Here is a 13,495-nt window from a genome sequence, read left to right on the forward strand (position 1 = left end):
ACACCAGAGCTGGTTCATGTAAAATTTAATAGAAGCAGCAGTTACTGCTTATGTTTGTGTTTTTTCTGCTTTGATCTTTGTCCCTCCAAGCCAGTTTTCTTCTTGTTCTTATTCTTATTTTTCACGTTGTGAGTTTCATAATACCGGACTCCGACTTTCTTGGAGCGCTGCTGCCTCTCAGCTCGTCTCCTCTGCAAGGACACACAGAATACATCAGCAAAGCCACAGCCACCACAGCCTGGGCTTGTTTGCAGTCCTTCAGTAGTTGTTCACGTTGCATTCCACGCACCTGACTGGCACTTGGTACTGAAGTGACTCTAGATGAGTATTTGGAATACAGACTACAGATCTTAGGCAATTTCACTTGGTATTTAAGTCTCTCTAGAAGAACTCTTTAGATTTCAGCAACACAAACAGAAAACAGCAGTAGCAACTGTTTGGAGACAGACCAGGACAGTTCCAAGTCCTCTCATTTCTCAGCAGTTAGTAAAGGTGAGAGCAGGGCCAGGTACCCAGAAAGGATTCTCCTCTGCAAAGTTCCTCCTGTCATGGTTACCTGCTGCACCCTTTTACAGCTCCATGCCCAGCTGGCACATGCTGCTGGCACACCTGTCAGCAGCAAGTGCCCTCAGTGACAGTCCCTGCTCTTCCTGTCCAGTCTCAAAGCTCCTCAGTGACCATGGCCAATTCAAGTACAAAAAGGCAGCTCTGTGACTCTGCTCTTTTGTGCAGTACAAGAAACCACACTTACCTCTTTGGATGTAAGCTTCTTACAAGGCTGATTGTCATCATCCTCCTCCTCTTCTGTTTTCCTTTTCCTTTTCTTCTCTGTGTTGCCTGCAAACAGCAGAGATCACACTCTCAGGCATCTTCCAAAGCACCCAACCGGGGTCACCATCCCAGTTACTCCAGCAGAGCACTCCTCTGGTCCTGTTTTAACAGCACATATTCCTTACCAGAGACATTATCACTACAGACACTTCACCTAAGCAGCAGACTGCTCAAAGCCCCACCTGAGCCCAGAAGGATTCCAAGTCCTGCCAGAAGATGGTTCTTCCATGTGACTTTGACTTTAACCAAACTTACTATGAAAGCTGAAGCCAGAGACTCTGGAAGTCACCAAAGTAAAACCTATAGCCTGAAGTAGCTCTGTGCTTTTATAACCTCGTAAACCCTTTCCACTCCCTCTCTGTAATATTACACCATGTGGAATGGCAGCTGCTCAGATGCCATCTGCCCAGAACACCACTCCTTGGGAAGGATATTTGTCTTCACCCTCGTTCACTAGCAGAGGGACACATCTTACTGCGAACAGAAGGGCTGCAGTGAGGTCATCAGGCAGCTCTTGGGTTAATTATGGAAAGATTTAAATAGCTTTAGGGGAAAAGTCTGCAACCAGGAAGCAATGAACACTTCTTCCCCTAAATACCTCTCTTTGGCTTGTAGAATTCTTTACTCTACCAAGCTTGTTTTACCTCTGTCTTCAGTTTCTTTGGGTTCTTCAGACTTCTGCATGGACTTCGCAAACACTTTTTCACTCAGCTGCTTCGGGATTCTACAAAAGAAAGGCAAAGTGAGCAGCAAGAGGGGGCAAAGTGAGCAGCAAGAGGGGGCAAAGTGAGCAGCAAGAGGGGGCAAAGTGAGCAGCAAGAGGGGGCAAAGTGAGCAGCAAGAGGGGGCAAAGTGAGCAGCAAGAGGGGGCAAAGTGAGCAGCAAGAGGGGGCAAAGTGAGCAGCAAGAGGGGGCAAAGTGAGCAGCAAGAGGGGGCAAAGTGAGCAGCAAGAGGGGGCAAAGTGAGCAGCAAGAGGGGGCAAAGTGAGCAGCAAGAGGGGGCAAAGTGAGCAGCAAGAGGGGGCAAAGTGAGCAGCAAGAGGGGGCAAAGTGAGCAGCAAGAGGGGGCAGTAACACCAAATGTAACCATCTCTGAGGGACCAGCAGCTATAAAACTTGTTACAGTGATCTTGTCTCCATAGCTACAGGGTTTGTGCACTGCACAAAGGATAAAATATAATACTTAGCCTTGAAATCTTCACCCTCACAAAGCTGGTGGACGAGTTTTGCTGGATCTGGGTCTGCTCTGAGCTAGAATCCTCATGCACATACAACAGAGACCAGCTGCTGTGCCCAAGCAGGACATCAGGCAAGAACCCAGCATTGAGGGGAGGTTCAAGGATGCAATATTGCAACCCAGGACACCAACAGACTTCTAACGCACAGCTTAGGAGGGAGCTTTCCAAAAGGCAAAACATACTTAGTTATCCTGGTAACCAAAAATTCAGGGAATAGGCTTCCAAAACCAAACTGCATTTAGCCAAAGTTCAACTATTTATGGCTAAATCAGGCAAGCTGCGGGCACCTGTGTGTGCAGGTCATGAATGGAGTGAAACTGCAGCAGAGCCACATTAACCCTTGTCCCCCCTGCGAAATATCTGAGCCCCTGAGCCAGCTCAGGTACCTAATTGCTGAGAATCTTTTGGCTTTGGCTTTGTCCAGAAACTTTTTGTATTTTGCAATCTTCTCATCCAAAGCTTTAAGAACTTCCTTAGGGCTCTCCTTGGCCACTGGCACAGCCAACTGCGACTCCTCGTCTACTGAATTCTCAGGCTGCTCATTTTCCTCTTTCTCCTCTTCCTGTTCCTCCTCCTCCCCAGATGAATCAGTGTCTGTCCCATCAAAGCCTGGCACATCTACAGGAACCAGGTCTTCCTCTGAGAACTGAGGTGCCACATTAATCCTCCCGAAGTTCTGCCGGACGTGAGCCATCAGCTGTTTCATTTCGGTGTCTGTGTGACTCTGCTCCTCTGCTGGCTCCACACCAGCTGCTACTGACTCAGAGATTGTCTCGTTGTTATCCTGGCTGGATGGCACAGCCACTTCCAATGCAGGAGGCTAGAAGAAAGAGTGGAATGGACTCATTATCCACAAAGTCCAAGAGCAGCACCCATTTCATCTCTCTGCAAAAGGTGGCTGGCTAACAGTGTGATCACTGCTGACATTTCTGGTTGTCAGATGCTGCAGGATGGCTCAGATACCTCTACCTGCTCCTCAACAAGCTCAAGTGAGTATCCTGAATCAGCAGAGTTAGGAAGAGCCCAAAACTTGCAGTGTCCAAGTAACAGAGCACTCTAGGAAAACAAAACAGTGAACACCAAGCAAGAGAAGAGGCACAAACATCACATTCTCACCTGGGGACCTGCTTCTGCATTTGGTGGCTTCACAAAGAATGGGATTCTGCCTCTCTGCCAGTCGTTGAGAACCATCTTGCTCACAGTCTGAACATCAGGCTCCCCACCCTGAAAGAACCCAGGCACAGCTTGTGGTCTGTCCTGCAGACATGACCATCTTTCTACAGAAACATTCAGTGCCCACATTCAGTACCAGGCCACATGCTCTTCCAACCTGCAAACTCAGCAAACTGTCACACCTTGAGCAATTTTCCAGTCCTAGCAGCAAGTTTCTCAAGGAATTCTTCAGTATCCTGCCAGGAGTCAATTTTGTAGGTCCTTCTGATGTACTCTGGCTTGGCTCTTTCCAGCACAGCACCAATGTGATCTTCAGGGCTCTTAATCTTTTCAACTTGAACCTGAAAGCAAACAGTACAACATTAAGCCTTGGGAAGTGTGCACTCATCACCTCAAACCCATCATCCTGAGGCCAGCCAGGCCTCCCCAGCACTCAGTGCAGACACATACCACTCCCTTCAGCACTATGTCTGTTTCTGAGTCCCCAGACGGATACACCACGCCGGGGCAGTCGATGAGGAAGATCCGCCGCATCAGGGTGATGTACTGCCACACCTGCCAAGATCAGAGTGCCCCACGTCACCTCCTGCCACACAGCCCTCTGGCCTGCCCTGGAAATGCTTCAGCACACAGCTGTCATCTCAGGAACTTGGTGCCAGCACACAGAAACCCAACACAACTGGGCATTTATAGAAGGGAGCACAAGGATCAGCCAGTTCCAACCCCCTGCAGAGGCAGGGACACCTCCCACTAGAATAGGCTACCCAAGGCCTCATCCAACCTGGCCTTGAACACCTCCAGGGAGGGAGCAGTCACAACCTCCCTGGGCAACCTGTGCCAGTGTTTCACTCCCATTGGAAAGAACCCTTTCCTAACATCCAGTTTCAATCTCCCCTCTGCCAGTTCAAACCCATTCCTCCTCATCCTGCCATTACAAGACCATTTCAATAGTCTCTCCCCAGCCTTCCTGTAGCCCTCTTCAGATACTGGAAGGCCACTATAAGGTCTCCTCGAAGCCTTCTCTTCTCTAGGCTGAAGAGCCTCAACTCTTGTAGCCTGTCCTCACAGTAAAGCTGGTCCAGCTCTCTGATCACTTTCCTGGCCCTCTTCTGGACTGGCTCCAACAGTTCCACGCCCCTGTGTTGGGGGCTGTCAGCCAGCCAGGATGCACCCTGCTGTGGCTCCTCCTGCATCAGCCAGCACTATTGCTGTGGTTCTGCACCAAGCCACCAGCTCACAGCTCCATGGTGAGGAAACTGCAGCCACAGCAAACCCAAATATTCTGGGGGTTTCCTCTCTTATGATCTTTAACTTCAGTGATATTTAGCAGTAAAAGGAACAAGCTAGCAAAGAGGATTCCTGTAACTCTGTTGTCCTGTTTACTTCATCAGGGGGCTGGAGCACCTCTGCTATGAGGACAGGCTGAGGGATTTGGGGTTGCTCAGTCTGGAGAAGAGAAGACTCCAGGGAGACCTCTGATACTTGAAAGGAGACTACAAGAAGGCTGCAGAAGGACTATTTACAAAAGCCTGGAGTGGTAGGATGAGAGACAATGGTTTGAAATTATAGTAGATTTAGGTTGGATGTTAGGAAGTTCTTTACCATGAGGGTGGTGAAACACTGGAACAAGTTGCCCAGGGAGGTAAAGGCCCCATTCTTGGGAGATATTCAAGGTCAGCCCTCTGACAGGGCTCCAGGCAACCTGATCTAGTGGAGGATGTCCCTGCTGATTGCAGGGAGGTTGGAATAGATGACCTTTGGAGGTCCTCTCCAACTCAAACCATTCTATGATTCTATGGAGAGTCAGAAATCTAGCAATGGCAGAGCCTGGCAGCACAAACACACCCAACCACCTGCTCTGGGTGAGCAGAGGGAGCCAAGAACAGCTGAGCTCTTCAGATCCCAGCACCACGAGGCAGGTAGAGCAGGAACTCAGACATGATGCCAGCAGCACAGCTCCAGAGCAACACCTGTCCATCAGCCACATTTTGGGCCACAGAGCCCGTACCAGCTCAAATGGCTTGGGGAGATTCACTCTGAAATGGGTCAAGAACTCCTCCAACCTGGCTGATTCTATGAAATGCTAGGCCTGAGAAAGTCACTGAGCCAATTTTGCAGGAATTCTGCACTTGCATGGCTGAAGTTTTATTGTTAATGCAGAGATCTCTTCCTACCTTTGTTTCACCTGCAATAGGAGCCACGTTGCAGACCTTCTTGGACCGTAAGGTATTGATCACTGAGCTTTTGCCAACGTTGGGATAACCAATGAAGCCCACACTAATCTGCTTCTTGTCAGAGTGCAGCTGTTAAAGAACACAGAAAGAAGAAAACAGAATGAGATCATCTCCTTCCTATCAGGAGAAATGTACAAGAGGACAAACCAACTTGCTGGCCAAGCTGACTTGCTGCTTCCAAGGAAAAAGGTGAACCCCTGCCATTCCCTGTTGCTCTCAAATTGCTTGGGAATGCCTTGTTTAATCAAACAAATACAAAGGAGAGCTGAGCACAGGATACAGATGTGCCCTGAAGAGCCAGGAACTAAGGACAGCAGAAAGTGCCCTTCTTGGAGAAACAAAGACACCTTAGAGGTGAATACTCTCATGAACATGTGTACAGGCAGGGCATGAACAGGTGTGTGAAGCATGCTCCTTTCTTCTACAATCACTTCTAGATGTGTCTAGGAGTAACTGAGGCCAGAGAATGACAGTCAAAGCCACTCCTGCCAGACCTCCTCAGTCTGACAAACATTTGGACCATATCTGAAGGATCATTTTCCCTCCAGAGAGGGTAGCTTTGCTGTTGTTTGCAGGCAGAATGGCCACAGCAAAGCGCACTGAGCCCTTGACGCTAACAGCAGAGGAAATTCCACACTAAACAACACCACAAATCCTCAGATGCACTCCGTACCTTTCCAAACTGCCTCAGAAGCTGTATGAAGGCACCTTTGCCAAAGGGGTTTGTGAGGCTGGCATGGAAAGCCAGTGTTGGGTACTCCTGGGAAAGGACAGCAACCCAGCGCTTCTGAGGAGGAGAACGACAGGACTCGGTCAGGGAAATGAGCTGCTTGTGAGCAGGACAACACACACTTGGGTCACACACCCACAACTGTCTATGAAAACTGCAGTGTAAGAACCTTTGAAGCATTTCACCAAGCCAACAGCTAAAAGGACAGAGCATTGTTTTTAGAAAAGACAAACAGTTTCCCCAAAGCTCCTTCCTTGCTCGCTAGAACTAATTAGGTTAACTACATAAAGCAAACCAGCTGTGGGGGGATATGGATCTTAGGCAGGCTAACATTTAGCAGGCTCTAGAGACATCAGCTGAACTGTTAAAGCCAGACAGAGGAAGTAGAGAATTTGTGGCTGCTGAGTGTTGCTCAACTCAGCCAATCTTGGACAGATTTACACTGAAATCCTTACTTTTTACAGCAAGCAAGCAGAGAGTTCCCATTAACCCAGCTACAGGACACCCTTTGAGTCCAGCAGGAGTCCCAAATGACTGGGAACAGAATCAAAGCAGAAGCTACAAAAGGAACAGAGAAGGTCCAAGGAGTACCAAGCAGGACTGTGCTTACAGTAGCCCAAGTGGGAACAAGATCACACTTGTTCAGGACAAAGATGAGATGTTTCCAGTGCTTCTCCTTTTTAAGGTAAGATTCCACATGAGGGGAGCGAGTACCCATGGGATCCCTGGCATCAAGGACTTGAACAACAACATCTGATGAGTCTATCACCTGAAAGAGATCACATAGAAGGATCTTGCAGAAAGCTAAGACATACAGAGGAGATATTTAGAGAGCTTATATGATTTTCTAAACATCATTAACTTAAATCCTTCTACCCTTCACAAACAGCTGTGACTCCCCAACAGGTCAGGGAAGCTCAGACTAATGCCCATCAGTTCCCCCCTCTCCTCCTCTCCAAATCCAGGCCCACAGCTGAACAGCTTTACCTGTTCTTTTGCTTGTAGCACTTGGAAAGGAGAACACTTCACAAAATTAATTGCTTCAGTAGACAAAAACAACACTCAGCATCCACTCTGCAGCAGTTCTGTTCTGCCATTTCATAAAGGATCAGGACATAAAGTCTGTTTTCTCCATCAGTATGAAACACACAACCAAGGAGGAACCTGCTGTTAGTCCACTAAGCATCTACAGCAGGGAGCTGCCATTTTATGACTTGCTTCGAGCCAAGTGAATTTGTTTCACAGCTATTTCCTGCATTTTTGGCAGGCTCTTACCAAAGTCTGTTTTGCTCTATCATTCCCAGAGCTTTTTAAGTCTAAATGAAAAGGTTTTAAGCTACATTCAGAAATTCAGAGCAAAATGTCAGGCAATTTCACACCTAGCAGTCACAGAGAGCACACGTACTGCTCTGACAGCCCAAACTCATTCTCAGCAGGCAAGGTGGCTCATGGGGAACTGAGGGTCACAGCCCTCCAAAGATGACCCTACCAGCATGCCAGATGTTTTCAGCCTAAAGAAATTTAGGGGGCATGTGGTTGGTTCACTTGTGGTGAAGCCCCAGGAATCTAAGAGCAGCAAACACTTCCAGGCTGCCAGTTCACCTCTAGACCATGTATTTAAGGGATGTTTGTTCCAGTGGGACATGAGGTCAACATCAAGCTCAAGCAGGCAGAGACTGGAAAGAGAATCTCTGCTTTCTCCTACAGCTGCCTTTTTCTGCTCCTGCCCAAAGGGTGCATGGTCCCCTCTGTTCAAGCAGGCTAGCAGGAAAGCAACAAGGGGATGACACACTCAGGACATCTCCATAGAAAGAAAGTCACTGCCTAAATGCTTCCAAGAAACTTCACAGCAAATTCAACTGTAGCAAAGCTTCCCCAAGAGAGCACTGAATGGCTTTCAGAGCTTGTCTGATTAATGCTGCACAGGCTTTGCCACACTGTGCTGAAGCACCTGAGATGGCCAAGGCTGAAAAAGAGAAGAGTCTGCTGTGTCTTATAAATGTTGCTCACCTTGTAGAGCTCACCCCAGATTCTTTTGGACTGCCCTTTCTTATAGATGTCCTCTTGTGCTTCATCCCTGGAAGTGGATTATCAGAGACATCAGCAACCACAACCCTAGGTTTACATTGCTGTCTTCTCTAAAGCAAATTACAGACAAATGAGGAGACAAGGCTCAAGGAACAAAGTGATGGGTGGGATGTGGTCCCTTCCTCACCTTCCCCTTTCAATCTACATACACACAGAAAGATCCCCCAAACATGCACTCTTTCCTGGATCCCCATTTACCCCACTGGTCAGCTTCTCATCCAACCCAGCATCTCAGTGTGGAAATACTCTGTTGTGCAACACAAAATTAATTACCAGTAAAGACAGAAGAGTCACACAGGAGCAAGTCTGGTTAAGTACACAGGAAGAAAACAACACTGAACCCCCCACCCCAAATTCAGCTGATTTCACTCTTCCTGCTCCTCATGACAGCCTTTCTGGATGTACTATGCCCTGCTGAAAAACCAAAGCTGGCTTTTAGAAGAGCCAAGAAGAAAAGAAGGGGATTCCCTCCTGTCTTTACCGCACACCAGTGTCTTCTGTCACCAGGTCTCTGTCCTTGCCCTGGTCGTAGGCACCTGAGGAGGCCTCAGCGTTCTCCGCCAGCTCCTGCACGTCACTGGCTGAGAGAGTTGGTCTCTTCCTCTGGGATTTGGGGCCAAATGTTGTTTCAAACGTTTCAGTGTCAAGGATGTGAACTCTGGAGGTCTAAAGAGAAGCAGGTTGGTGAAACACCCCCCAGCCTCCAAGCACTGGTGTCCATCTGGTGACAGGCAGCAAGCAAGGTCCCAGCTGCAGGGGGACAGGAGTTACAGGCTCCACTCCTAACAATGTTTGAGTTTTCCAGCTTAATCCCTCAGAAATACAACAGTGGATAGTTAATAACCAACAAAACACACTGTGCTTGCCAGAGAACCATGCTTCAGTTCTCCCACCATAAATGATGTCAAAGGCAATTAAAGCTCCAGTGATGAAAACTTAGCTGCTATCTTTGATCACTTCTTATTTCTCTAACAAGTGCACAAATCTCTCCAAATTCACAGGTTTCTGTCAGGGACAATTACAGTCAAACCTGCAGATATTCAAGCCTGTAAGGAATGCCAACTTTCCTTGGAACAGCACCCAACTCACTGCTGAAATCACTCAGTTGGTTTTGTAAGGCACATTTGTGTTTCCCAGAACTCTTCCCTTAATTTCAGTACTTTTTAATGCTATAAACCTGGAAAATTTCCACATAAAGAACCAGGCAGTGGAGTGCAAAAGAACAGGGCAGATGTCTGGAAAAAACAACAGCAATAACTACAATTCAATTTACAAGAAATGAAGGCTGCACACACAAGAATCTCTGAATCAAGACAAAAAGCAGAGCAGAGCTTGTCTGCAGTGAAGTGCCCTCAAAAAAGGTCCTCCTACCACAGGAGCAAATAGGAGCATTGGCATCTAAGGTGGGCAGGTGTTGAGGTCACCTGAAGCTACCCTTTAGAACCATAGAATCAACCAGGTTGGAAGAGACCTCCAAGATCATCCAAGCACCCAGCCCTGGCCAATCAACCAGACCATGGCACTAAGTGCCCCAGCCAAGCTTGGCTCCAACACCTCCAGGGACAGCAACTCCACCACCTCCCTGGGCAGCCCATTCCAATGCCAATCACTCTCTCTGACGACAACTTCCTCCTAACATCCAGCATAGACCTCCCCTGGCACAACTTGAGACTGTGTCCCCTTGTTATGTTACTGGTTGCCTGGCAGAAGAGCCCAACCCTACCCGGCTACAACCTCCCTTCAGCAACAAGGTCTGCCCTAAGCCTTCTCCTTAGATACTTTGGGGCAAGTTTCCTGTCAGAAGATTTTCTAGTGAGGAACAGACCTCACAACCTGTGAGAAGTAACAAGCTCTTTCTTGACCTCCATAGCCACAGATCTCAAAAACAACCCTTCCCAAGCCACCTGCTCCAACTGTCCTTCTCAACAGGTTCAGAACAGGCCACTTCAGCAGACTGAACACAGGCACTACAACCACCCACAGACAAAGGAGGCTCGTGGGCACCTCTGTGGGCACCTCTGTGCACCCAGCAGCCAGCTGTAGCTGTGCCCGCCGGGACGAGCGGTGCTCACGTGTGGCTTGATGCGGTCATAGAAGAGGGACATGGGCAGCTTCCTCTGCTTCATCACCACCCTGTAAGGATCCTTGATGACATTTTCCATCTCCTCTTGAAACTTCTGCAGGGAGGCTTGCTTGATCACACGAGTGTTTCCTGAGGGCAAAAAGAAACGTTGCACCTGCCTGGGCTGCTTCAGACTCCACTGATCAACCAGAAACACTCCACATGGAATCAAAGCCACCAGTGACAAAAACCGGAGGGTTTTTAACTGGAGACAGCTCCCTAATTAGCAGAAAGAAGCCAATCTCTCTCTTTCTTATCATTTAAAGAAACTAAGAGGCTTCCCTTGGATACTTAACACACATACAGATGGGTGAGGCCCAGAAGATGCCCCAAGAAGAAAGAATAACCCCACTTCAGAGGAGTGCGCGAGGAGCAGAAGCCCAAAGCACTGATAGAGCAAAGCCTGAGCCCACCCCCACGTCTGGGGGTCCTTTGCCTTTGTTTTCCCATCTGTCCCACACAACAGTGAGACCCTACACACCCTCCAAACACATCCAGTTCCACCAATTCCAAGCTTGCTGAGTCTGACAGTTGAAGAAAACTCACCAAACCACTTAATATTTGGTTCCACTCTTGCAACTGTGCCAGGTGCCACCGTTGACTGATACTGCAGAGGCTTGATCACTTTACCATACTTGTTTCTAAGTGAGAGATGAGAACACTTGTAAATATGCAGGGGCAGCACACCCTCCTCTGGCACCCTTGGTCACCAGGCCAGAAGAACGACCACCAAACCTCACAAGTGCTCACAACTGAGGTGCCTTGAAATTGTCACTGGAGTTGGCATCGCCAGTAAAGGGTAATTAAGTGAAACACTGGCACAGGAGAAGTGATGCCAGGCAGTGCACATTTATGTCTCACCCCATTCTGACCAGTCACTCCATGAAGGCTGCTTTTGCCACACCAGGAATAGCATTTCTGGGGACAGAAAGCCCCCAAAGCACAACTTCCTCACAAACACTGCTTCTCCTGGGCTCCGTGGAACTTTACAGCCAGCTCCACCCATCAGCTGGTGCAGTACACTCATGGCAAAGCAATTTCCAAGTTGAGACCTGGCTTAAATTCAGCAGTTTAAAAAATACATCCTCCCCAGTGTGCTCTCAAAACAAAGCCAAATCTGGCAAAAGAAGACAAAAGAGCTAATCTGAACCAGGGCTCTCCGAAAGCCCTGCGGCACCTACAGCCTGGCTGAGCCGTGTTACAGAGCAGAGGCTGCTCCACTGCCAGCAGCCCAGGGGAGACCCACAGGGAAGGGCCTGCAGGGAAGCTGAGCTCTTCAGAGGTGAGTTTTTGAATCACAGAATGAAGCAGGTTGGAAGAGACCTCCAAGCTCATCCAGTCCAACAGAGCACCCAGCTCTGGCCAACCAACCAGACCATGGCACTAAGTGCCCCAGCCAGGCTTGGCTTCAACACCTCCAGCCACAGCCACTCCACCACCTCCCTGGGCAGCTCATTCCAATGCCAATCACTCTCTCTGACAACAACTTCCTCCTAACATCCAGCCTAGACCTGCCCTGGCACAACTTGAGACTTTGTCCCCCTGTTCTGTTGCCGGTTGCCTGGCAGCAGAGCCCAACCCCACCTGGCTACAGCCTCCCTTCAGGTAGCTGCAGACAGCAATGAGCTCTGCCCTGAGCCTCCTCTGCTGCAGACTAAACAACCTCAGCTCCCTCAGCTACTGCTGTGGAAGATGAAGGCATTGAGGGCACTCTGGGGATAACGCCATCTCGGGGAGCACACAGCAGCTGTTCTGCATCCCGTCTCCCAGGTGCACTCCCTCACACCCATCGCTGCCGCCTCTGGAGCTCAGGACACGGTTTCCCGGCGCACGCTGTGAGCGAGCACACGGAGGAGCAGCTCCGCGCCCAGAAACAGGACGTTTGTGCCCAGAATGAGCGCAGCTGCCCTCGGCACGCTGCCACCCGCCCCACGGGGCGGCTCCAGACGCCACAGCCTGATCTGTGCCGCCAACACAAGCCCCGCGCCCCAGCACAGCCCGAGGGCAGCTCTCACCTCCGTTCCTTCTGCCGGTACATGTTGAGGCGCCGGATGGTGGCTCGGTCTCGCATGTTGTTTCCTCCCGCGCCCCCCACGCGATCTACGGAGACAAGAACAGTGAGGCCTGAGCCGGCACAGGCGGAACAGCCTGGCCCGGTACAGCCCGTGCCGGGCCCCTACACATACCGGGGTTGGTGCTGGCGCGGGAAGGGTTGATGGTGCTGCGGCCCTTGTACCGTGGCTTCACCATGGTGCCGGCGGAGCCCCTGCGCGGGGCGGGCGAGGCTCGGGGCCGGACCGGGGAGAAGCAGAACTTGGCTCGGCCGCAGGCGCCGCACGGGGCAGGAAGCGGCGAGAGCACACTTCCGGCGCGGGGCTCAGCGCCGTGACGCACTTCCGCTAGATCACTTCCTGCCGCGCAGGCCGCCTGCGTCCCGGGTCGCCATAGCAACGGCTGGGGCTGGCCCGGCCCCGGCGCCGGCTCGGTCCTGCCGCCGGCTCGGTCCTGCCGCCCTGCCTCTTCCTCATCCCTCACGGCCGCTCCGGTCCTGTCCGGCCTCGCCGTGCCCACGGCAGCTTCGCGGGGCCTCCCCGGCTCAGGGCCACGCCGCGTCCGCCACGATCGCCCCCTCCCGCAGGGCCCGAGCTGGCCACATGGAGCCGAGGGCCCCTGCCCTGGGCGGGCGGAGCACTGCTGGGCCAGTGGGGAGACCGCAGGGACCGTTTCGAAGGAAGAGCGGAGTGTAATAGCGAGGGTGCTGGCACAGGAGCCCTCATTGTCTCTGCACTGTTGCTTGTTCACACAAACATAATGAGGATCACTTGCGAGCCTGGCGTTAGCGCGCCCTGCCGCTTGCGGAGGGGTGCGTGCGGTCAGCACACGGTGTCTCGGTGCAGGGGCGCTGCGGCGAGCACACAGCCAGCCAGGACTGCTGGGATGGCCATGGTCACACAGGGTTGTTTTCTCTGGGTGACTGGCAATGGCTTTTAAACATTAGAAACAGCACAAGGTAGCAGAGCCCTGCAGAGGGATCTGGACAGGCTGGATGGGTGGGCAGAGGCCAATGGGGTGAGATTTA

At 50.7% G+C, this 13,495-nt stretch overlaps 1 protein-coding gene across 1 annotated transcript; it reads right to left on the reverse strand.

Annotated features, from left to right (window-relative positions):
• Positions 1–10: 10 nt before the first annotated feature.
• GNL2 (G protein nucleolar 2) lies at positions 11–12,766 on the reverse strand. The gene is made up of 16 exons (XM_064172519.1): positions 12,603–12,766; positions 12,432–12,516; positions 10,963–11,057; positions 10,367–10,506; positions 8,776–8,960; positions 8,217–8,283; positions 6,817–6,975; positions 6,150–6,263; positions 5,417–5,545; positions 3,693–3,797; positions 3,425–3,583; positions 3,186–3,293; positions 2,456–2,889; positions 1,476–1,555; positions 752–837; positions 11–191 (listed from the first exon to the last, which is right to left on the reverse strand). Exons 1-16 carry the CDS (start codon positions 12,664–12,666, stop codon positions 42–44), a joined length of 2,160 nt encoding a protein of 719 aa, XP_064028589.1. The 5' UTR covers positions 12,667–12,766; the 3' UTR covers positions 11–41.
• Positions 12,767–13,495: the final 729 nt, after the last annotated feature.

Source organism: Pogoniulus pusillus, chromosome 37, assembly GCF_015220805.1.
Source record: "Pogoniulus pusillus isolate bPogPus1 chromosome 37, bPogPus1.pri, whole genome shotgun sequence".
In the NCBI taxonomy this organism is placed as follows: Eukaryota; Metazoa; Chordata; class Aves; order Piciformes; family Lybiidae; genus Pogoniulus; species Pogoniulus pusillus.